The sequence below is a fragment of the Phymastichus coffea genome, unplaced genomic scaffold (genome assembly GCF_024137745.1).
Source record: "Phymastichus coffea isolate CEN01 unplaced genomic scaffold, Cenicafe_Pcof_1.1 PCOF00161, whole genome shotgun sequence".
In the NCBI taxonomy this organism is placed as follows: Eukaryota; Metazoa; Arthropoda; class Insecta; order Hymenoptera; family Eulophidae; genus Phymastichus; species Phymastichus coffea.
The window spans coordinates 140790-166083 of NW_026706972.1; the positions used below are offsets into that span (position 1 = coordinate 140790).

The 25294-nt window shown below is 36.5% G+C and overlaps 1 protein-coding gene across 1 annotated transcript; it reads left to right on the forward strand.

Moving 5' to 3' along the window:
- Positions 1-513: 513 nt before the first annotated feature.
- Positions 514-25226, forward strand: LOC131672897 (uncharacterized). The gene is made up of 32 exons (XM_058950425.1): positions 514-715; positions 1521-2422; positions 6374-6529; positions 6823-7027; positions 7147-7248; positions 7485-8032; positions 8581-9163; positions 9246-9487; positions 9591-9889; positions 10006-10456; positions 10584-10840; positions 10920-11562; positions 11743-12324; positions 12517-12705; positions 12785-13746; positions 13803-14287; positions 14387-14801; positions 14912-15050; positions 15134-15249; positions 15335-16124; positions 16202-16332; positions 16403-16546; positions 16651-16971; positions 18457-18684; positions 18780-19319; positions 19408-19829; positions 20320-20592; positions 21034-21422; positions 21507-22175; positions 22263-22777; positions 22861-23210; positions 23288-25226. The coding sequence occupies exons 4-32, from the start codon at positions 6846-6848 to the stop codon at positions 24075-24077; spliced, it is 11757 nt and encodes a 3918-aa protein (XP_058806408.1). The 5' UTR covers positions 514-715; positions 1521-2422; positions 6374-6529; positions 6823-6845; the 3' UTR covers positions 24078-25226.
- Positions 25227-25294: the final 68 nt, after the last annotated feature.

Here is a 25294-nt window from a genome sequence, read left to right on the forward strand (position 1 = left end):
AAAATAAATGTCTGTCTCAAAGTATCTTTGAGATACAGTTTTTTTTCAGAAAAAATTAAACTAAACATACTTTTTTCATCGCAAAATGCAATGGAATATGAAGACCCAAAAAAAATTTTGTTGAAGATGCACATCATTCAGAAAATATTTTGTATATGTACTTTTTTAGGAAAAATCTATTTCAAAGGTCAAATAAAGCAAATTATGTCGATTAATTTAAAGATTTTTAACTTATTAATAAACATATTCAAAACAATGCTGTTAACTTCCAATTCTATTAATGAAAAGACATAGCACAATCTTTATTTCAACAAAAACTCATGAAGGCAAACTAAAACTACCTACCTATTCTTTAAGACATTTTTTAACATCGACATCACGTTTCCTTCCATACCTACATGAACAAGTATTTCTCTGATAGAGGGCCGAACTGGCCGAAGCATAACCAGGAATGAGCGAGACTTATACTTCTGTCTTTGTCAGTGGCAACGGCGGGTCGGCGGGCCACCGTTGTATATATTCTATAAAATATAGATTGGTAGTACAGCGGCGGCTCTTTTTGTACCGAGAGAAGGAGAGACAGTGTACATAGCTACTTTTGAGCGATTAGATTGCGCAACGATAGTATACTTTCCAGAATTGCAGTAAACCGAAGATACATCGTTGAGCATCCTTAGTCTCGTGGTCGCAAGTAATTTATATTTGTAACGAAAAGGTGCACAAGCGTTTATTCTGATCGCTTTGTTCTTTCCCGCTAATATAGTAACCGCAGTAGTAGCACGTGGTAGCGCGATCAATTCTCGTTTTCACTCTCTCTCCTACTCCTCGTCGTATAAAGCAGCCCTTCTTTTATTCGCGAGTGCATTATGCCATTTGCAGATAGCCATTGCAGTGCCTACCGGATGTATCCTACTCGTAGCGAGACTTAATTTCACGTTGAACAAAGTTAATGTACCTACCTGCAAGCAAATCATTATCGATCTTTTCATCGCGATACTATACTCAAGTTTCTTGCGAGAGATGGTAATTTTTTAATAACCATTCCCTTTGCGTTGCTGTTGATTTTGCGTGGAAAAAATGGGTCAAAGTTAGCAAGCGAGAAGAGAGAGAGAGAGAGAAAGAGAAAAGAGAGAAAAAGAGAGAGAGAGAGAGAGAGAGAGAGAGAGAGAGAGAGAGAGAGAGAGAGAGAGAGAGAGAGAGAGAGAGAGAGATATGAATGTAAAGTCTACTGGTCTGACAAGCCATCCTGCTCCCCGACATCGAGAAAAATTAAGTAACACGAAGTGGGTCGGTTAAACAAAAGCTATAAACACCACCAACGCTAGTCATTTTTGTAGCAAAAGAGGACGGCATAGCATCGGTCTCACATTTTACTCGCACCGTTGTAGCTGGATCTGCATAGGTAAAACGCCATGCTATGTACTGCTGCTGCTGCTACTACTGCAATCACTATTTCACTTAGCGACGCGAAAACTTATCCGTGTATAATATTTTCTAATCGTTTGTGCATAAGTTTATAGGTGAGCTTGTTGGTGAAAAGACTAAAATGACGACAATTTGCACTTCGCTGAGGCAGCGATTCGTTGGTTGCCAAAATTTACGTACACTCTAACAAAGCCTCTCGCTCTGGAGAATCGATTACTTTGCTTGTAACCAGGTAAACATTACATTATTGTTTTTGTATTTTTTTTTTGTATTAAGGATGAAAATATGTAGTGACGGTGACGTAAGTAGGAAAATTTGTACATGCAGTATGGCGAATGTTAACATTTGTCTTGAGTATTTTAAAGCAAACGGTATGTACGTATATCGATCAAACCTCTCGATTGGAATATTTCAAGATTTACAGTCGACTGAATCTTATATAATAATCGCAAAAATGTGCAATGCAATCGTCTCGTAAACGTAAAACAAGAATGCCAGAAAATGAGAAACAGAGCGAAAAAGTCAATTAAAGTTTGAAAAAAAGTTGCCTACAAAGAAAAAAATATATTGACTATAGTACACATGCCGCATAATCCAAAGATAAAACAAAGAAAAGACAACCGATTCTTAATAAAAATTTTATGGCGCACATACAATGTGCTATGTAGTTCGACGACAACGATGACGACGATGAGAGAAACGGAAGTAGACCTCGATATAATATAACTTGGCAACACTGTTGGCGTCCAATGGAAAACTTGTCCGGAAGTCGAGCGTGGGGGTACTGCGCGCGCGTGTTCCACGCCCGAACTGTGCCGCTCTCTACAAGTTCCGTCTACATTGGACTTCGAGCCAATCAGCTTGCAAATAGTAGCCATCTTGGTGTGGGGGGGAGGGCTCGACACCAGATAGACGACTGACGCCAGCCACAACACATGGAAGAATAGACGAAATAGCTTATTGTACTCAAACGATTATTTTGCGTTTACTTTGGTTGGTAGGTAAAAAATATACAAGCTTTTCTTTCTTTTAGCAGTGTAAGGGGTGGGAAACTGCGATTCTTTGTGCTTTTAGAGTGGACTGAGTGAATGTTAGACCTAAAGTGTGTTGCTTTCGAGACATTCCGAAGTGACGAGACAAAAATTAATGAAGGGGGCGCCACTGTCATTCCTAGGATCGCATGATCTTAGAGGAAATTTTGTTCATTTCATTTCTGACAGTCAGTAGTGAGTGTACTTCAAGATTTAACTGGTTTTTGACCGAAGAAACAATAATTAAGCAGCTTTAAGTGCAAATAACGGATTTTCCGATGAGAAAGTGCAGAAAACTATAGTGATATCTATAGTTTTACACTATTCTAGATATTTCGTAAAATCCTATTTTTATTTAAAAAAAATGTGTATCAAGAAGTGACCTTGAAAAAATTTGATCTTCCAACGATTATAATGAACATTTGTAATTTGTTACTCAAATCAGACAAATACAGTTGCATTTGTTTTTTAGAAATCCGTCTTTCGATCAATTATTCAACGAAATCTCGTTTTCAACGCCGAAACCAACATTCCCTTTTGTGTGATGCTGGCTGAAAAATGATGATTCAGGATATTTCTTGAATATAAGAATATGCACATAATTAGTTTTACATTTCTCGTAAGAAAGTTTGCATTATTACGACAAATTTGACGTAATCGAATGAAACTTACCTTTGTCAAATTGTACTGGAATTAATTGCATCTTTGAGATTGAAAACCATTGAAAAAATTAAACATTTTTCTGTCAATCTAATGTCCTTTTCTATAATTATACAACAATTTACCATTAGTTGTGGAAGTGTATGAAATGAAAAATTAGTGAACACGGACCAGTAAATATAAAGTGGTGGAAGAATCAAGAAATTCAGTTCTAAAAGTTTTCTCAGTCATGTTTTCCGCCATACTGATTTAATGGATACGTGAAGTCATTCTTGAACTACAAAAATTACGAAAATTTCATTGTTGTGACACGTTCCACAACGTTAGTCACTGGCAATTTTACGAAATTATTTGATCTTTCGTAAAAGACGAAATATTAATGTTCTCAACAATTATTTTGAGATCAATGGTGCATTGAATAAAATGATAACTCAATAATACTTGCTAAATACCTGATATGTAATACCCTAAGTATACATCTTTTGAACATTATAAATGGTATTATTCGTCGTCAATTAGTCGTTACTTAAAGAAACGCTAATTTTGGCAACGAAAATGTCTGCACTGTGATCAGAAAAGTTACCAACGATAATCAAGTTCAATTTTCAAGAAATACTTATAAAATCTCGAACACTAATATCATATTTCTTCAAACTATCGAATCAAACTCGTCAATTACGATCAAACGAAATAACAGAGTATATAAAAATCGCAAAACAGTGAAACCTTTTAAACTAAAAAGATCATCAAAATTATAATTATAGTTATAAAATTACAATTGAGTTATTCCGCATTAGAACGAAGAGGTTCTTTTTAAAATTTTGTATTTCTTATCAATATCAAAATAAGAAAATTAAAAATAAGAATACAATTTATTAAGATACCTGTTTACGTTATTATTAAAAAACGAAAATCCAAAGGCGAAAATTTCATTAAAAAGTCTGAGACAGTTTCGATATTTTACTTTTTAAGAATTCACTTCAAGTGATCATACAAAATTAATTGAAATGTAGTATTTAAGGACAACTGATACTTAGTTTATGAAATAGCACTATGCGACTGTAGTTTACTTAAATATTTAAGGCTGAATTCTAAAAAAATACAAGGAGTCTAAAATATGTTTTATTTTAAGCATCTTATTTCAAAATGTCTACCATTATTGAGTTTACTTTCGAGCTGCGCTCCCTCTTGTGTTCGTCATAGCAAACTGCCTATGCAATTGATTCTCGTTTTAACCTCAATATTAATGCCTTTTTCTACTATTTTTAATAAAAAATCAATTACACTATGGGTCAGATACAATTAGTCTTCATCTTCGCATGCCAAATATGTTTTTGTTCATATTGTTTAAGCCCCCCCCCCACTCTTCCATAGATATACAAACCAATGTAAGTAGATGACCAACTTTACTCCGTGATTTTGTCGCGAATAATGCTCTAATTCTGTAAAAAGAAATATCAGTCTATGTCTCATATCAATAGAAGTACCGTAAATCGATTTCAGCTCTTCCGATCTAATAGTTTATTTGAAATAAAACCAACTTACAACCAAAATGTTATACATAGGAATTTTTGGTGAAAAATGACAGCTTAATGTGGTATTTGAAACATCATTTATAAAACTATCTTAAATAAATGATTAGACTAGAAAAGCTTAAATCGATTCACAGAACTTTTATTGGTATGACTGATTTTTTTTTACAGGATTTTGAGCATTATTTGCGACAAAATCACGGAGCAAAGTTGGTCATTTATTTACATTTATTTATATATCATTGGGAGGGGAGGTGGGGGGGCTTAATAAAATATAATAAAAATTTGACAGTTAAAATGAGACTATTTCAGTCTGCACAGACAAAGAGAAAAGCAAGTTATAGCCATATTAGCCATTTTGGCCATATTAAACTGTATTGAGCTATTGCAGCATATTTTGTGGAAACTCAAAGAAATTTATTTATTTAATCTTATTCTCATTCTTTTATCTTCTGTCAACTAATTGCGGGAAATGTAAGCGTCAGTTATAATTTGTTAATATCTAATTTAATTTTAAACATAATTCTATTTAACCATTTTTTGTTAGAATAAATTGTGATACTTTACGATATGTTTGAATTATCAATTTGACTACTTTAATCTCATTTACAAATGTTTTCTGCCTAAGTGAAAGATATTGAATAGACAGAATGATACAATAAAACAGAATGATAAAATAAAAATGCTTTACTTCAAAGTATTTAATTATATTTTAATTTAATTAATTTAGAAATTTAATTATAACTGAATTTTAGTTAGTAAAGATATAAGTTTTAAAATAGTAAGTTCATCATTGTTGTTATAGAAAATCTGTTTGAATTTATAATAAAAGATTTCGTGTATAGTGTAAAGAAGAGATTTTTGATGAAAAAATTCAATGTAAATTTTATAAAATAATTGCGAACGATAAACGTATAATTGCCAAGTTATGAAATTAAAAATATTTCGATTCATTTGCACCATAAATTTCACGGATTATTACTGTCGCTTGATGATTGTATGTATTACCTTATATTATAAAAATTTATTTCAGTTCTCAAAATTTAAACTGTACTAGGTATTCAACAAATATTTTAACTATTCAGTTAAATTATAAACTAATATGCGAAATTAACGTTTTTTTTTATCAAAATTCAAGTAGAAAGTTACAAAATAGGTTATATTATAATTCAAGAATACACTTTTGAAAAGTTTCCTCTCGAGAAAATGAGTAAAGAATATTTAATAAATAATATCCAAAGTGTTATCAAATTTTTCATTATATCAGAGTAATACCAGAAACATACGTCATGGACTATAAATCGAATTTGATAAAAGCTTTTTGATTAAAAACTTTACTCCCCTTGAGCATTAATAAAAAAAACCATAAGTTCGAAAAATCGTACTCATCCAAATCAAAAACTTCTTTCTTCGAAATTACATCAGGCCAATTCAGCAAATATTGAATGAAAGTCAAAGTGCGCGGATTAGCCAACTCTTCTTTCTAAGTGTATGTGCATTACCTGGACTGCGTGAATGTATATGTGTATATACACGTGAGACGATCGATAGAACGAACTTGAGTCGTGCAACTGTCGTCGTGTACTCATCGCTTAGTGTGATTTCTTCTTGTAGTCATTCCAAATGGTTTGTAATAATGGTTTGCAATAATGAGCCAGATAGTGTTTGACGATTAGTAAACAGAATCAAGGCGCCAAGCTTACAGTGTCTCGTATATTTTGGCAGGTGCTGTCAACGCTGTTAGGATTGAAATAATGCCGTATGATTGGGTCAATAAACTGTGCCAAATATGTATTTAAGCAAAAGGTACTGTTGACAAATAATGTACTACGGAAATAAATAATTCAATGCGTGATATGAGTGAATGGAGAGTAGTCAATGGTGAGAAATAGCAATATGTGTAGTAATTAATGAATTCCAGAATGATAAAAAAGTGCTAAGGCACGGTTTATCCAATGAAACAAGCAATTCCAACGACTGAAAATGTAAATATTACTAATAACTGATAGTATTGGAGTGATTATAATTCCAATTACGAGTAAATATTAAAAAAAAATATATGTACTTAAGCTTACAAAATTAAAATGAAAAGAGATCTTTTCAAAAATAACGAACTAATGTAAGTTTTTTTATCATCGAAAATTAAATTTTTTCAAATTTAACAAATTTTACAGGAAGAGAGTGAATCTCAAGCAAAATGGAAGCGTACGACCGAAAGATTCGCGATATGCAACAGTATCTTCCATTTTTGGAAGAGAAAATACAGCAGATAAAAGATATCAAAGCAAAATCCCCTTATCCCGACGAGGAGAGAGAAAGCAAGCTTAATAAGTTCAAGCACATGTACAAGATACTCACAAATCGGGATCCTAAAAAAAAGTAAGTACGTTGCTCAAAAAAGAGAGTTTTAATCATGCTGACTCAAGACCTGAGACATCTTGATTTATAATTATAAATTGATGACATAAAAAGAACCAAATCGTTTTCTTCGTTTCTAGGTTGGTCCTTGTAACACTCGAAAAGTTCGAAGCAGTTATTCGAAGGATACAAGAACATGATTATTTGGAAAGTAGACGTGCGAGGCACGAAAATGCAAGAGAGTAAGTTGACAAAAGCCTCTGTTCGATATTTATATTTAATATTTCAACCGACTAAAATGCATTACCGTAGCGTAGACGAAATATTTTGGAAATTCAATATTATTAGACTGTACTTTCTACAAAGTTTCATTAGTCACGATTTGTTTGTTTTTATTTCTTTGAAACTACAATGACACTGATTATATGAACAATACATTGTTATTACGGTATAAATTATAAAACACTGTTCCTCGCAGCATCAATCCATTTCACAACCCGGATTCATACCGCGCGAGCAGCAGTTCTAACACTGCAAGCAGTGTCAGCTGTTTGGGCGTTAGCAGCAATCGTTACTCGCGCCCGAAGGTCAGTGAGGACACACCAGCCTCGCCAAGTCCACCAGACAGTCCGCCACTTTACAGCGCGGCGACCTCAACAGCGCCAATAATCATCCCGACGGTGCGAGAACCATCGCCACCACCACCCCCGAGTATCACAAGGCCGCGTATTTACGATTCGTCGCCACCGAGATCCTCAACTTCATCGAGTACGTCGTCAAGTACAAGGGGAACTAGTCTCTTTACTAGGAACCCAACTCCACCACCGGTTATACCAAAAATCGTACCCATCACTAGGGTCGATGTGAGGGAAATAGGTCCACTCGAGTGGGACACTGATGAGGAGGAGGACAAGATGCAAGAGAAAAGGTCCGAGATAGTCATTCCCAAGCCCCTGGATGTCGTTAGCGCAGCTAAACAAATTAGTGAAAAGCTGACACTAAACAGAAAAGACGACATCAAGCACCGTAAGTGCGATTTCTTTATAAATAAACTGTTTGCAACTAGTAAAATTCTTATCTCCGCAACTTACGATTTTTCGTTATTCATTGAATGAAAAACATTAAAAGCTAGTAATAGCGTATGGAGTAATTTAAAACATCTTTGTACACTTACAAGTATTATTAGTTAATTAAAAAATGCTTCATAACGCGTCTAAAACTTCTCTTCTCTCACCGTTCCAAAAGCGGTAGAAGAGGTAAATTTACATGTTAATTACTATAGATCAATCCGTACAGATATCTAATGTACTTTCACAACGTTGCACGCGAACATAGCTCTTGAAGTAATAACAATAACAATAACGATATCTATTGATAACAGCTTCATACATTACAGACTGGTACGAATGTTTTTGATATTTTTTATTTTAATTCTCAAATTTTTATCATACCAATATCGAATAGAAGATACATACTGAAAATCAATATTTGTTTTATTATTATTATTTATGAATCTTAAATTGGCTAAAAATAAATGCACTAATAGAAAAAAAAATGTGTTGCTATATCTAAAGTTCACCATCATCGAGACTATGATCAAAAACGTGGTTACGAGCCGAAGCGTGATTACGAATCAACGCGTGACTATGAGCCAAGGCATCATCCATCGGACAACATCCCAACGGTGCAAGTACAAGCTCTAGGCGGTTCTCGCCGATTGAGTACAATCATCGAGAAAACGAATCTTTTGAACAACGCTGTCAATAGTCTATTGTCATCGTCGCAAAGACCACATCAAACTCCATCTCCACACATGAACGTACCAACAGAGGCGTTACGTTCACCGGAACCACCAGAAGCCATTCACGTTCGACCTCCATTGTCATCACTTCCAATGCCACCGACTCATTTTTCATCACCAAAACGCGATTCAGCGCCTAAAACTCCGTCTTTGCTGCTTAGCGCGCCACCAACGAATTCAAGGCTACCAATCGCCCTGGACGACATCGCTGAGTTTCTCGACGACAATGAACGGAGTTACCTTGATAAGAGACCTGATAAAGCGAGATCAACCGTCAGGGTTCCAGGTAGTTCGCAGTCTGTTCTAATGAGTCCTAGGTCTGAATCTAGCTTGTCGCCTTGTCTCACAGATTCTAGGTATATGCATATAGATCTTTTTTTTAATTAAAAATAGAGATTAAAAATAACAAACTGATATTGTTACTACCTTGCCACGTAGGATACCGCAAGCAGATCCTCGAACTCGTCCTAACGCCGATCCACGTAGCGCACACACGATGCCACGTTATGCCGATAATTACGAACGGCATAAGCGTACTACGTCTCAAGAAATGGGCATGCCATCAGTTGATTACAATCGTCAACAACAGCAACCACGACCCGGTCAGTATAGCGAATCGCCGCAAATGGTACCACCACCACTGTCTCACATGCATGCAGCACCCGCGTCTGTGCCTCCTGGTGAGTTTAAAGTTTTTTAATCAATATTTGTCGGTTTCTTTTTTCTTTCATATCGTTAAATTTGATTACACAAACTGATCATTGTCAACTGTTAATCTTACAGTTTCTGGTAACTACGGCGCAATGGTTTCCGGGACGCAAATGCCTCCTCACAATCAAATAAACTACGACTATCGAATGGGTCCTGAAAGTTACCATCAGTCACAGCAACAGCAATCACAACCGCCATCACAGTGGAATGGACCACCCCATATGGCTACACCAGCTATGACTTCGGGCTACGGATCTAATATACCGCAGCAACAACAAACTGGCTGGCAATTTCCACAGTCAGAGCTGCAAAGTCAGTCGATGATGAATGGCGACGTAAGGATGCAACAAGGCTTCTCTAATCATCAAATGGTGAATTCACACTTTTTTTACGTACTATCCAAATAAGCACACGATTAAACACTCTCAAATTTGAATTGAAACTTTTAGTTTGCTATATTTCATAAATTCTTTCTTAACAAATGTAGGGTCGGCCAAATCCACCTCATGTGCAACCTATGATGGCCAACAGTGGTTATACTACGAATAAATATTCGAGTTATTCAGACTCACGTGGTGGCTATGATCAACAGCATCAGCAACAGCAACCACCTCTAAATGAATTCCAAAGACCACGACCACCGTGGGCAGGAGGTATGCCGAACGATCGGGGTTATGGAGCTAGACCAAATTCATCGTTTACACGACCAACGGGTGGACCACCAAGCTGGAATAAAGATTCGTCAAGGCTGCCGAATCGTGACCCTCGAACAGTCGAAAATAGAGATCCAAGAATGTTATCGAGACAATTAACGCAACAATCTTCTTCGTCTCATGATCAAAATAGGTCAAGTAGTCCAGTACTACCAAAACCGCCACCTGGTAAAGAGGTGCATCCCAACAAACTGGCTAAACAAGCTGCCACTGAAAAAGAAACTGGTAAGTTCTTTACCAGTATTAATGTATTTATGTATTTTAAGGATATTTGGCTTGGAAAGAATTTTAAGATTGAAATGATTTGACCAAACTTAACTTGAATTTAACTATCTATGAAAATTATTTATAGCAGTTAAGAAAAAAGCTGAAATTCACAAACTTAAGGATAAGGATAGAGATAAAGATAAATTTAAACACAAGGAGAAACCAAAAGACAAAGATCGTACATCAGATAAACAAAAGCTCAAACCAAGTATGAAGTCGCCTTTGACGGATCTTTATGGAACCATTGATGCCAAGAAAGCTGTCCAAGGCAGTGGCTTGAATAAGTTTAAAATTCCTAAAAAGAGGCCTTCTATTGATACACAACCCGAGCCTTCGCCACCAGTGAGTAGAAATTTCGCTTCATTCACATATTCGCTTTCAATCGTATCCTTTTTTTAATACAAGGTTTTTATGAATGTAGGTTGTGGAAGAAGAGAATTGGGACACCACTGAGACGAGCACATCCTCAACCAGTCATGAAGTAAATAGACCATGCTTAGTGTCATCGTCAGTCTCCAAGAGACCCGAGAAATTGTCAAAGGAAAAGCCCAAAGAAAAGCAAAAGTTATCGGAGAGGGAAAAAGAGAAAGAAAAAGAAGAGTTGGATAAACTTGATATTCTAAAGACACTCACGTCTGTGCCGAACATATCTGAGTCAGATTTGTCAATAATCGTCGAACAGCTTTACAAGAAATTATCGAAGAAGAAAAAGAAAACTGTGATATACTCATCCGACGACGAGGAAGAGAATGAGGAGAGTAGTGACGAGCGTCACTCATCGAATAAGAAATCTGTTAAAAAAAAGAAAAAAAAGAAGCTTGTTATAGAGTCATCATCAGAGGAATCTTCAGATTCGGATATTCCACTTTCTGAGGTCTCTAAAGAGCATAAATCAAAGAAGTCTGCTGAATCAAAGAAAACGAGTGCCAAAGAAAAAGCTGACGAGGAAAAGAAGAAAGACAAAATAGAGAAGAAAAAACATCTAATAAAAGAGGTCGCAGTTAATCTTGGCGAAAAGAAGAATTTGAAACCTAGAATCAAAATTACAGCTATTGAAGAGATAGGTAAATTTTCTATTTCTTTTCTATTTTTATAAATTGTTCAGTAATTGATTTTGTTTAATAAATAGTTTTAACTGGACTCACAAAGTACATCTTAAATACAGAAGTTTATTTACAAAAAATATCTTAAAAATTTGGTTATTAAAAAATAAAATACTCAGTGACTTTTTTCAAATTTTGTAGCACCCGCAAAAGAACCCGAACAGCAAATCGAACCACCAGCAACAACGGGAACAGCAGTACCAACAACAGAACATGATCCAACTCCAAGCGGGACTGTAACCGAAGCAATCGAAACATTAGTTGCACCAAAACCAAAGCCAAAACGTTGCAGAGAACTAGATGCTCTTCAAGAAGATCTCAAATCGAGTTGGATCTGCGACGGTGCCATGAAAGCAACCGGCAGCCGTATCGCCAGTCAAAAGAAGTCACAAGAACAATCCGATACAACGGAAGATGAAACTACGAAAACTACGAAAGGTAGGAAACCAGAGCCTAAGCGTAAACCAGGACCTAAGCCAAAGAAAACTAGCTCCGAAACAAGTCTACTGGTGAGTGACGAAAGCGAAGAGGATGGTGCAAAAACAAAGAAATCAAGCAAAGTTCGGGCTAAAGCTCCACCTCCGCTCTTTGACGAATCGTCCAATGATAGTTTAACTCTAGATGTTGCTGCAGTCGAGCCTAGTTCCGACATTTCTTTACATCCGGAATCTGGCTCTGGAAAAAAAGGGAAAAAATTAAAGAAGACTTCCATAGGTGATAATGGTGAGTGTACTACCTTGAAAAGACACGTTATGATTCCTACTTGAAACATTCAATAGAAGCAATTTTCGTTTAATTTTATTTATCTTAAAAGTAAATTGTTTTCGGATATCATTGTTTGATGCACTTAATGGTATCTTGGTTTGAAGTTATTTGTAACTAGTATTTATATAATAATCGAAGATTTTTTTTCAGCTGCAGAGTCCTCGTCAGACGAAAGCTTCGTATCTAATTCATCATCCTTGCTGCTCGAGGGTTCAAGACATCGCGACAATAATGAGGAAGTTCTGGAAGAATGTATGAAAGTATTGGCTACTAATCCCAAGTACTCGGCGGCTGTAAAAAAAAGACAGGGCAAAAAGAAGAAAAACAGTTGGCAAATGGGTATGTATTATCAAGCATCATGCTATCATATAGAAGATTTTGAGAATAAAACAATTATAAATAATTAACTATATTTCAGGTATTGTATCCAAAAAGAAAAAGAAGAAAACCACGGCGGCGAACAAACCCGATGACACTGACACAATCACAGAAAAAGACAACGACAGTACAGTAAGCAGCGACAAAAATCTTTCCCGTACGCAAAGTCTTGACCGTTTGGAGGAAGATGAGATATCCACGTGGAAATCAACTCCAGAAGAAGATTTAGAATTGACGTCACGAATAGATTCCGAGGCACTGATCGGGTATACAATGTCCGGTAATGAAAAGTATTCGTGTCTGCTTTGTCCGTTCTACGGCAAGGCTATAGTTCACCACTACAAGACACAACACATGAAAAAAGAAGTTCTCATCTCGCGATACTCATCACCCGATGCGATGCTAGCAATTGAAGAAGCAAAAAAATTCGATTTTGAGCACAACGAATCACCACTCGTGGACAAAGAAGTGGCTTGTTATACATGCAGATTCTGTAATTATATGACCAAAGGTTTAGATAAATTCGCTCGTGACAGTTTTTACGAGCACTGTACTACACACACAGGCGAATACAGATTCACTTGTCAACATTGCGGTTTTGAATCTGCGTCCAAGGGTTCACTACGCACCCATTATTACAAGGAATGCAGAAAGAATTCCAACTCTAAGAATCTTACAGAGGCTATGCACGAAGAGCCGATGCCAACGGAGGATCGAATTTACGGTTATCTATGTTCCAAGTGTAACTTTGTACAGCTACGGAAAGCAAATGCGGAGAAACATCTTCGACTCTGGCACTCTAAACCTGGACAAAGTGATGTAACGATCATAAAAATCGATATGTCATGTAACATTAAAAGAGAGGACATACCTATAAGTATTAAAACTGAAGATAGATTGGTTACACAAAAAGTTGAACCTAAAGAAGAGAACGATTCTATTGACACGAGTACCGCGGATGTTGACGATACCAAAGAAAATATTGTTGTTGATACCAACAAGGTAAGTTATTCTTGGTATAATTAGTATTATATCTAAGTATCAAATTTTCATTTCAGACTGCTGATGAGCCGGATCTAGATGTAACATTTGAAACGAATGAGCACAAACCGGAAAAATTCGAGAAAAGCAATAATCTTAGTGCTTTTGTTTGTCCAGAAGAGCTTGAAAATAAGGATAACGAGATTATAAACGATCGTAAAAAGAAAATGCAAGAGATTGCTCAGAACATACGTAAAGTCGATAAAGAGCGCATGTCGATAATTGACAAGCTTAGTGCAAAAATGGATACGTCTCTGCCCATTGACGAAGCGGAAGTATTATCAGTACCCGAACGCATGGGAGTTGATGCTAATGAATCGATGGCTGAAGATCCGTTGCAGATTTCTGAGGCAGTAGTTCAAAGCGAAGAAACTGACGATATACCTATCATTCCTGATAATGTAGAAATTAAGAAAGATCCGGATGACAATGACACAATTGAAAAAGACAAGAGCAGTGCAAAAATTAAAGATCCTTTGGCCCTCGTCGTTACTGCAAAATCGTAAGTTCAAAGTTTTAAAGTTCATTCAACTGATTATTGACCGAATTTCTATTATAAATGATGACTTATCTTGATAATGAAAACATGCTATTTGTACAGTGCTGAAAGTGAAGAAGAGGGAAGCGACCATGAAACAACGAGTGGACCCGTTCGTTACGATACAGATTCGAGTGGTGAGCAGTCGGAACATGACGAGCAGCAGAGTCTAGCGGACGTGAGTAGCATACTACAGGGCACTGGCGAGGTCGCTTCTCCATCCAAAGGTTTGATGCTTACGACAATACAGCGTCTCGCCGCCCAGCTGCAAAGCAAACCACCAGACACGCCACAATTGCCCGAAGGTGAACCTGAGACTATTGTCGCTGACACTCCTGAACCCGGTACTGTCAAGATCAAGAAGGAGAAAACGTCGCCTATCAAAGCTAATAAAAATGCTGCTGTTGAGACTGAGACGTGCTCAATTTCATTTACAAAAGTAAAAAAAGAATTAAAAAAGGAGGCTAAGTCGCCAACGGTACATATTTGAAATTTACACTCTTTGATTCAGCCAAAAGCATCGAGTAGAAGTTTTATAGAAAATTTCTTTTTTTTTCCTTTTTGTTTTAATTTTTTTTTAACTTGCAGAGAAATTCTGAAGAACTTCAATCAGCACAAGAATGTCCAGCAAACACCGAGGCAACTCAATCACCAAAACCTGCTACGTTCATTAGAATTAGACGGATTAGCGGTGATAAGCTTTCCAAAGGCATCGATCAAAATGAAAGTACGTAGACTTTTACGTCTGCAAATTTCATTCCATGTTATTTGTATTTTCTTAACTTGATGTTCATTTTTATCATTTTACAGGCGAAGATAGGTCTTTATTATCGACGAGCTCAGATTCCGCTGAAAAAGAAGACAGTAGCTTTTTGAAAATTGCCAATGTCGTAAGTCTCGCTCCGAACGAAGTTGATAATCAAATTGTAAGTGTAGTATGTTTCCGTATAGGTATTTAATTGATACCAAATTATATAGCTTACTTTAACAAATCGGTATTCATTATTAAAGGTATCGAACATCCGTAAAGTCGTGGAAACATCGCCGGTAAAATCGCTTTCTATCCTAAAGAAACCAGCAAATTTCGTGCAATTGAAACAAGGCCACCGAGTGGTCACAAGCTCGGGAGAGACTGTGAAATTAATTCCAATAAGCTTGTCACCGTCGGCGAGAGGGAACAAAACGGAAAATATTTTATCGATCGGTGGTCAACAGACCGTGGCAATAAAAATTGATCCGAAAGGCGTGACCATGCCTTTAGTTTCCACCGCAGGTACTGCTACCACTAGTCTTGTCGACTCGAGCAATCAACCCATTAAACTTTTAACAATCAATGCCCCAGAGGTGTCGGTTGCCATTAAATTGAAATCGGCTCACGTTTACGAGAAAATGCTCAAGGAAGACAAGCTTATTCATCAATTCAAATGTATGGGTCGTGATTGCTACTTCAGTACCAGTAGTGAAGGAGCATTTCACAAGCATTTACGTTTACACGAAGATGACAATAAAGCATTCGACGCAACGAGGGATTACTTCAAGTGCGCATATTGTTACATCGATTGCAATAGCTACGAAGAGCTCATACAGCATCTCAAGAACATGCACATTTTCTGTCGATTTTGTTGCAAGTACTGCTTCTATCGAGCCTTTGCTTACTCGTACGTGGAAATCCATCAAAAGACCTATCATCCGATGAAAAAAGTGCAGATACTTGTCGTCGGCGAGGAACTTGTGCTACGGCCACCGGCGCCTAAAAGAATGGAACGCAAGCAGATCATTAAGCCTTACGTTTGCGTTCACAGTGAGTTGCGTGTGTTATCAGTGTCTTAATCGAGGAAAACTTAAACGGATAGCTTATTATTTATTTATTTGTTTCAGATTGCAATAAATATTTCTTCATACCCGAAGCTTTTGTGCTCCATCTAAACATGCATCATAAAAATATCACCACTGGTTTTAAGTGTCATCAATGCCCTACTCTCAGTCAAGACGTTGATGGTCTTATCGAGGTACATAACGATCTTGATTCATCAAGAGTAGACGTTGATATATGATAAACGTTATTTTTTACTGTTTTAGCATTATAAAGTACACAATTACTTCAAGTTCCACTGTATGTTTTGTACACACGGTTCAGCTACGATAAAGGATCTGCACACTCATCTCTCTACAGCTCATTATAATCAGCCACCTACTATCCTTGAAAGAACTCTTCCTCGCGAGGTGAGATTATTATTTCGATGAAAGAGAATCGATGCGTGAATGTCGCGGACCTTGAAAATTGAAAGAAAAGTATTAATCGTATAAAAATTTTAAATTTCAAACAGATATCAAAGAATATGAGCGCAATCGATCAGCTTCGTATTCGCGATGTCGATCAGATTTATCGTCAACGCAAATCTCCCCTTGAAGAGGACTTAAGCAAGATGCCCGTACAAGCTTTACCAATTCTGCCTAAAATACCTAATAACCCGATGACGATCGTGTCTGGTTCCCCGATAATGACAGCAAAGATTATAGCTCCAAATGATACTTTCGTGCCTCTGAATACTCTCGACAATGGTCCTGGAGTTTCAAATATTAGAATTTTGGACGCGAGAAGTCTTAGTGCAGCTCCAGGTTTACTAAGCATTGGAAAAAACATTAAGGTGAGTTAATTTGTCAAAAGTGAACTACTGTAACGATGAACTTCAAACTTATATAATGATTATTGTTATATGATAAATTTTGTAATAATGGAAAAAAGGGAAATAGTGATAGCTGAAAATTCACTTAATTTTAATTAAATTCAGCAATGTTTCGTCAGCACATTTGCCGACCTCTTCAGGCTTTATTAACAGAAAAACAACAAATTATTAACAATAAAGTTGCAAATGTAATTTTAATGGTATATAATTATATATATATGTGTGTTCCTGATTTATCTCGTAGTCAAATTATTATAGGCTAAAACGAATAGCTTGTAGCCAGTCACGTTATAATATAGTAAGAAATCAAGTATTTCAACACACATACACCCACACACACACACACATATTCTTTATCTATCATCCCTTCCTCATCGATCTTAATAAAGGTTTATAAATATGACTAAGATATTGTATATCCTCTTTTCTATTTAGTCTTTTTATGTAAGCCGATGTGCAACATTTCGGATATTCTGCGTTTCTTATAATTCTTTTCATAATCCAATATCTTAGCTTTGTTCCAGTCAAATTCGTGTGATTTATTTTTTTAGAATTATTCTTCCCTTTTTTAATCAAAAACTACCTACAGTCGCTATTCCAAATAATTGCAACATCTTCAAAAATTTTCTTCTGTGTTAAAAAACATAACATTACTCTAATCCCTTTATTACAAAAATCATTACAAGAGTTCATTCGTTTAGGAAAAGACAAATCTGATTTATTAGACAACACTGGTATTGTCTACAGTTTTAACTGCAAACAATGTTCAGCGGTCTACATAGGTGAAAGTAAGCGATACTTAAAAATTAAATTAAATGAATACAAAAAAAACATTGACTTAGATACAGTAGTAGCTACACATAGAAGAACTCTCTCTCTCTCACGAATTTCACTGGGACAAAGCTAAGATATTGGATTATGAAAAGAATTATAAGAATCGCATAATATCCGAAATATTGCTGCACATCGGCTTATATAAAAACACTTTAAATAGAAAAGAGGATATACAATATCTTAGTCATATTTATAAGGATATACAATATCTTAGTCACATTTATTATTGATGAGGAAGGGATGATAGATGAAGAATATATATGTGTTGAAATACTTGATTTCTTACTGTATTATAACGTGACTGGCTACGAGCTATTCATTTTAGCCTATAATAATTTGACTGCGAGAGACATCAGGTACACACATATACATATAATTATATGCCATTAAAATTACATTTGCAACTTTTTTGTTAATAATTTGTTGTTTTTCTGTTAAAAAAGCCTGAAGAGGTCAGCAAATGTGCTGACGAATCGTTGCTGAATATAATTAAAATTAAATTAATTTCCAGCTCTCACTATTTCCCTTTTTTCCATTATTACAAAATTTATCATTTAAGAAAACTATAAGGGAATGAAGACAGTATGTTACGAATTATTGTTACATTTATAGGTGACTGTAACTGACGCGCCAACATTGACTACCAAAGTAGATGAGAGCAGTGAATACGTTACTTCGAATTTGTATGATCATAAAGATTTTTTGTCAGGCGTGAAGCCAAAGATCGAGCAGAAATCCGTGGATAATTCTAAAGCTGATCACGATAGTGACTGTGAGATCATTGAAGAGTGCAATCTAGTGACAAGCGCACACTCATCACCTTTTGTTAAGAAGGAAGAGGTAAAGCGATTTCAAATGAAATCAACTTAAAAAATAGATTCAAGCTGTTACTCAGCCACTGATATATGTATATGTTATGTGTTTCTCATTAAAAGGAAAAGAAAGAAGATCCAAGTGACTGTTCATCCGAACTTGATGGAACAAACAGCAATTTATCCACTAGCATGATGTCACAAAACTCTGTAGCTTCCGAACAATTGTTCACTATAGACTCGCCCAAAGCGGGTGCTTTTCTTACACTTGACGACATTAAGGATACAGGTTTTGCGGGTCGTGATCTGTTCATTTGTGGCATTGAAAACTGCCAGCAACGCTTCGAAACTGCCGAGGCGTTACGTGCACACATGCAACAGTGTAATCCAAGCGGTGATGATGAACAAGTTACCGACTCGGCTCTCTATTGCGATCTTTGCGGACAGCAGAGCAAACGATTTATGAAGCCAAGTTTCTACATCGATCATCTCAAGACACACGGTCTTAAAAGGTTCAGTTGTGCCGTGTGTCGTGCGAGATTTGCCGTACAAAGTCAAGCGCAATCGCATCTCCGACAAAAACATAAGTATACCATTTTCAAGATCGTGCCTGCTGATCCAACTAATCCTTCACCTGATGGACTGTTCGTCATTCATCCGATTGTGAGTATAAACATAATCGTTTATTAGTTCGAAGTTATCAGTCTATTTGCCGCGTTGATACAATTTTTTTTTTCGTTCTATATTTAAGGCATCGAAAGGCAAAAAATCAAACAAAGCCGAGAAAGAACAGCTCAAAAGTCAGGATACCCTAGAGAAAACAACTTACGCACCCAACGAAATCGCAAGTTTGCCAATGCAAGCAATTTACAATCGCGCTGTACAATGCGCAATCTGCCCGTACAGCAACAAGGTTCGCAGCAACATGATTCGTCATTTGCAAGCTCATCTTAAAGACGAAAGTGTCCCTGACTCGAGTCCCGTAAATCCAGTGCCGTGCCTCGACAAGAAAGAACGTATGTTTGACAAGATGGTCAATCTTGCTAGCAGTTCACATGAAAATGGACGCATGGGTGGTGGTGGTTCTAGTTCAGCTTCAAGCACAGCCTTAAAAGAACCCATAAAAGCAGAAGACGAGGAGTTTCTGCCGAAATTTGTTCCAGAAAATCAGAGGTAAATTATTACACGATATCCTTGAAATACAATTCTATGTATTCAAAAATGTTTACACAATTTTTTTTAAATCAATGAGTGTGCCTATTTAGCACATCAAAGTGATTTGATGTTGTACTTTTATTTCAACCACTAAAGATATTCATATCTAAAAACGACGTTCAGTGGATTAAGTGTTATTATTTATTATTACTTAATTATTACTTTGTTGATTTTAATATCGGCTAGCAAATAATCCTAAACAATAATATATTTATAATGATGATCGAAAATTCTTTGCGTAAATACATCATTTTTAATATTTCATACTTCATTGCCATTATCACTAAATTATTCAAAGGCATGTAACGCTCAAATATCATATCATTTATCGTAAATAAATGTATTCGGTCAACTGGAACAAACGTAGATAAATAGAAATTTGTTAATTGAGCCCGCAAAAAATCTAAGAGTTGATCGTTAATCGTGCGAATGAAAAACTGTAATGCAGATACGTATGTGGAGTGCCAGAGTGCAATTACCTGACTGTTGAGGAGGCAATGCTGCGTCACCATCTGAAAGCCTTGCACTCGGACGAGGTGTACTTTAGGTGCCCGCATTGTCCTGCGAGCACGACGACACCATCGTCAAACCAACAGCAGGATCAGCAGCAGTCGCAACAGCCACACAATAATATTGCCCTCGAGAAGATGAGCGTTCACTTAAAAATGCACGATAGCCGACTTTACAAGTGTTCTCATTGCATTTACCATCACTATCACAGGTTTGTCCCAACCCGATTTATCTCGACCGTATGCGCCGTATTTTTCTTTTTATCTATTATTATTGCATCAATTTGCACTAACCTTCTTGTTCTGTTCGCGTATATGTTGCTCGTCCTACTAACTTTAGATACGATAACGCTCATTAACTAATTCTTTGCTTACGAGACTTTCACGTTCATTAGGATTGCACACTAAACGTAAAACAGCTCTCACTAATCATTTACATCCTTTGTATTTTCTCTCTCAACTCGGTAGCTAAATTTTAATAACAGACGAGCAATCCTATGTACAAATTCTATAAAAATAGTGAAATTGTAGATCAATAGTTTCAACAAAGCCGATTGTCGATTAATATTTCTGTAAAAATTTATAAATATTTAATGCTCTTGTATCTGTATGTGTTTAAATTCATTTCTAACGATCAATTTTGTCATCTACAGACACGTGGTCGAGCGACACTTAACGGACAAGCATCCAGAAAAACGGCCATTCGTCAAAGTAATCCGCGAACCTCAAACTGAGGAACAAGCCCAGCAAAATGCACAAGTTCCATCTTCCTCGTCCACTAATGCTACTTCAAACCAAGAATTGGAAGAGACGACAGATCCCGATGGTAACACGTGGAAGTGTAATTTATGTGACTTTAAGTGCGTGCTGAAGAGCGCAGTTCAGCAGCATGCCTTCAGTGCTCACGACGAGAAGTGCCAATTCAAATGCAACAGCTGTCAGTTCAAGAGCATTAGTAAAGCAACTTTGGATCAGCACATGACTACCAAACACGCAAACGAGCCTCAAGTAGACTTTACCACTGTCTATCAAAGAATCAAGGGTGAGAAGCTTAATTTTTCAATACATTTTCTTCCTCATTTTGTTGTGAATAATTAATTAACAGTGGAAATTAAAATTTGGTCAGGCTTGAAAAAACCAGAATCGGAGACAACAGCGCCTACTCAAGACGAACCATTCGATACGACACCCTTGTGGCGACGTGATATGCCTCGAATCCGTCATATTCGAGGTATTTTACTGGAAGAAGAAGACGAACTCGGTCCAAAATCCACGAAACGTAAATCAACGAAATCGGCAGAAGACTGTAAATCGCCAGACGCTAAGCGTGCACGAGTTACCAACGACGACACGGAACGTTTTCCACAATTACCTGATGGTGGTTATGGAGCTCACGGCCGACCAGTTGGCGAATGTTACTCCTGTCCATTATGCAACACCTTCAAGTCCAAGTACAAACAGGACTTTCGTGATCACATGTTCCGCGATTTAAAGTATTTACGTTGGACGTGTGCACACTGCGACTACAGATGTGTGACAAGAGGTGCCTTGGTTAAACATCTCACTAGTAAGCATCCACACGAGACTACCGAGGTTTCTCCTGGCAGTCCAAATGAGTCGATCGATGAATGGGTAGCGCAGGTTATTAAAACGCAGACTGATATTTTGAAGTCGAGCAAGGAGGTGCCTATGGGCGAAGATGAAGAGATTGGCGAGGAGAGCGAAGAAGACGATCTTGTTATAGATACGAAGGATGAAGACGACGGTGAAAATGACAATTCGGACGATGAAAAAGGTTTGTAATTTGATTAACGTTGTTGACAATTTTTGAGCCTGTAATAATGATATTCGAATAAAACGATCTCATATTTGTACTTCGCAGCTACCGGAGAGTTGCTACCCACACCTTTGACTTGTAAGCACTGCCAAGGAATATTTACTAAATGGCGTGGCTTCAAGCGTCACGTTCAATGCAAGCACCTGAAACGACTTGCATTCTTGTGTCCGTATTGTGACTTCAGCAGCAATAAGGAGGTAATGATGCTGAAGCACGTGCGCTCCGAACATCGCGACCTTCCAGAGAAGATTGAAGTCAATCAAAATCGACCAACCGACGAATTGACATCCGAATTCTGGGAGCGCGAGTATGGACTTATCGTACCGAAGCGCACTAAGAAGCGTAAAAGAAAAGACGAGTCTGTACACGAAGATGCGGTTACCGATTTCCCTTGTAGCAAGTGCAATTTCATGGCAGTCAGTGCTTCGGGATTGAAGAGCCATATGAAGATTCACGAGAGCAAGGTCAAACAGAAATGTATGTATTGTACTTTCAACAGTTTTGATTCATCAGATATGAGACTTCACTGGGAGGTAAATCACCCGCATCTTGATTTCAAGGTATTTTTATATATTCACAACTCACGCGATATTTGCAAAGCAATGTGTACCTTCAATAGCTTAATTTTCTAATATTATCTCAGGTTGAAGAAGCAATCATTACATCATCAATACCAGATGGTTCGTCGCGCGGTACCAAAAAATCAAAACTTGGATCGGAGGAAGCAAAGGCGACGGTTTACTACTGCTTTTATTGCGATATGAGTAGTCAGTCACTCAGTGTGATCAGAAGTCACTGGCGAAATGTACATAGAGAAGATAGCAAATCATCTATGTTCAAATATCGAGAACATTCGGAAACAAAGGTCAGATGCGCCTATTGTGCCGAAGCCGGAACTAAGAATATTTTGGTCAATCACATATTCAATGTTCATGGTACGGACAAACAAATATTACTAGTGGAAAGAGACGAGGACGGATGGATGTGCAATTGGTAAAAATAAAAATTTTATTTGTTTTTTTTCGAATGAAAAAGTGTTTCTAATTTTAATTTGAAATTTGCATTCATAGGTGCCAAGAAGACTTCTTCACAAACAAAGACGAGATAGATTATCATCATAAAATGTTCCACTCACATCTGCAGATGAAGCTGAAAGTCGTACGACGCATTTTCCAATGTAAAGAATGCCCTTTTGACACTCTTTCCATCGAGACAATGCAGAAACACGCGAAGGCCCACTTACACGTCTACAGGTGCAAATACTGTGCTGAAGTTTTCAAGACATTTGCGGCTGTCAAGAATCACTTCCGAATAGCACATCCCGATCGAGAAACTGAAACCCGTACGATAACTAGTGAAGATCTCAGCAGAGAAATCGATCGATTTATCGGTGAGACGGCTGTATTCAGTGACGTCCAACTCACACCCATCAGAGTTGTCTCACCAGTTAAGTCACCACCAGTCAAATCGTCATCAGCTAAGTCCGTTCCCACAAGTCCAAGAGTAGCCAAAAAATCTACTACCAAGCAAATTGTATCAATGAAATTGTTCCCCGAGAAGGTCAAAGCCGTTGCCAGAAAGTCAACTACCCAATTGCCAAGAAAACCTTTAGGCGTACAAATGATAAAATATCAAGGGAGAGAAAATAGCGACGATGAAGATGAGAAACCAAAATACGTCTCACATTATGGACGATCAGCCAGTCCTATTAATTTGGCCAGTTTGAGTATTACAATGGCTGTTGCCGGTTTGAAGATGAAAGTTGACTGCTCTAAACTTGCCGAATTATTCAACATGAACATTAATCCGACTGTTAAAGTTGTGGACTTTAGGAAAGAACAAAGCGAAACAAAGCATTAAGTTTAATGGTTTATCTACAATTTTAGTTTCAAATTTTGTTAGGAATAACCCCTTTTCACTATTTACATATTTTCCACGATTTGTTGATTCTCATTTAAAGTTTGTTAATATTTAGAATTTATTTAGAAATTTTTTTTTTTCGAAACTGAGCTCCGCTGTCTCACAGGGGAGAAAATTTTTGTTTTAATTAATTAATTAGTATTGGGGATTTTTCGAGTGTTTTAGATAGGCTCTTGTATTTACCAATTTTGGTACGAAACTATAATTCTGTTGATAGCGAAAACAATTACTTTGTTCAAATATCAAATCACATCTCAGAACTTGCAGTCTAAACGTTATGGTAGAAAAATGATACATTACTATGCTGCGTTTAACTTTTTACATGCATTATGGACAACAATACAAATGAAAATCGTGTTTATTTCAATGAATGGGTGTATTGCCGCTGGAAAAATTACGTCGAGGGTTTCGAAATAATTTAACCAAGTTAAGTACACGTTTCTCCTATTCCAAGTTTATTTTTATAGTTAAACTATAACTAGTAATAAAGTAAATTAAATCACAACCAATTTTTTTTTACCATTTGGACTGTAGAAAAGAACTTGGAATAAGAAAATATGAGCTTAAAACCTGCTTCAATATTTTCGTGACTCTGGGAGCAACTTACCCAGCAGAAATGCTGAATTAAATAGATATTACGTCCTGTTAATTAAATAATAATGTAGTATATCGTTTTTCCTGTGAATACATGTAGGTGTAAGATAACGAATTTGTAATTTCTAGTGGTAAAATTAGATAATATTTTAGGTAGCTTTTGTAATGCCGGGAGTTAAGTAATAAGCGACTGTAAATGTTTTCACGATGCTCCCATAAAATAAACTGAAGATTGTAGTTGATAACTGTAAAAGAAAAATGAATTGTACTTTTTTTTTATCTTTTGTTTTTGAATGATTGAAGTGCGATTCATTATACTAAGTATTCGAGATGTTAAACCATTTTAAATACATACTGTACACACAGTAACATGCTTTGAATTACAAATTTAATAAGTAAATAAAAAGATTTACTTTTGAATGTCTGTCGACTCGTGAAGACTGAAGTGTTATTATATTAAGAGAACACTAACGAGAGACGTGTAAATAAGATGTAAATAATCCTTAAATAAATATTTTCAATTTTTTTAATTCAGTCTTAAATATTTGTGTGACCTAGCATTT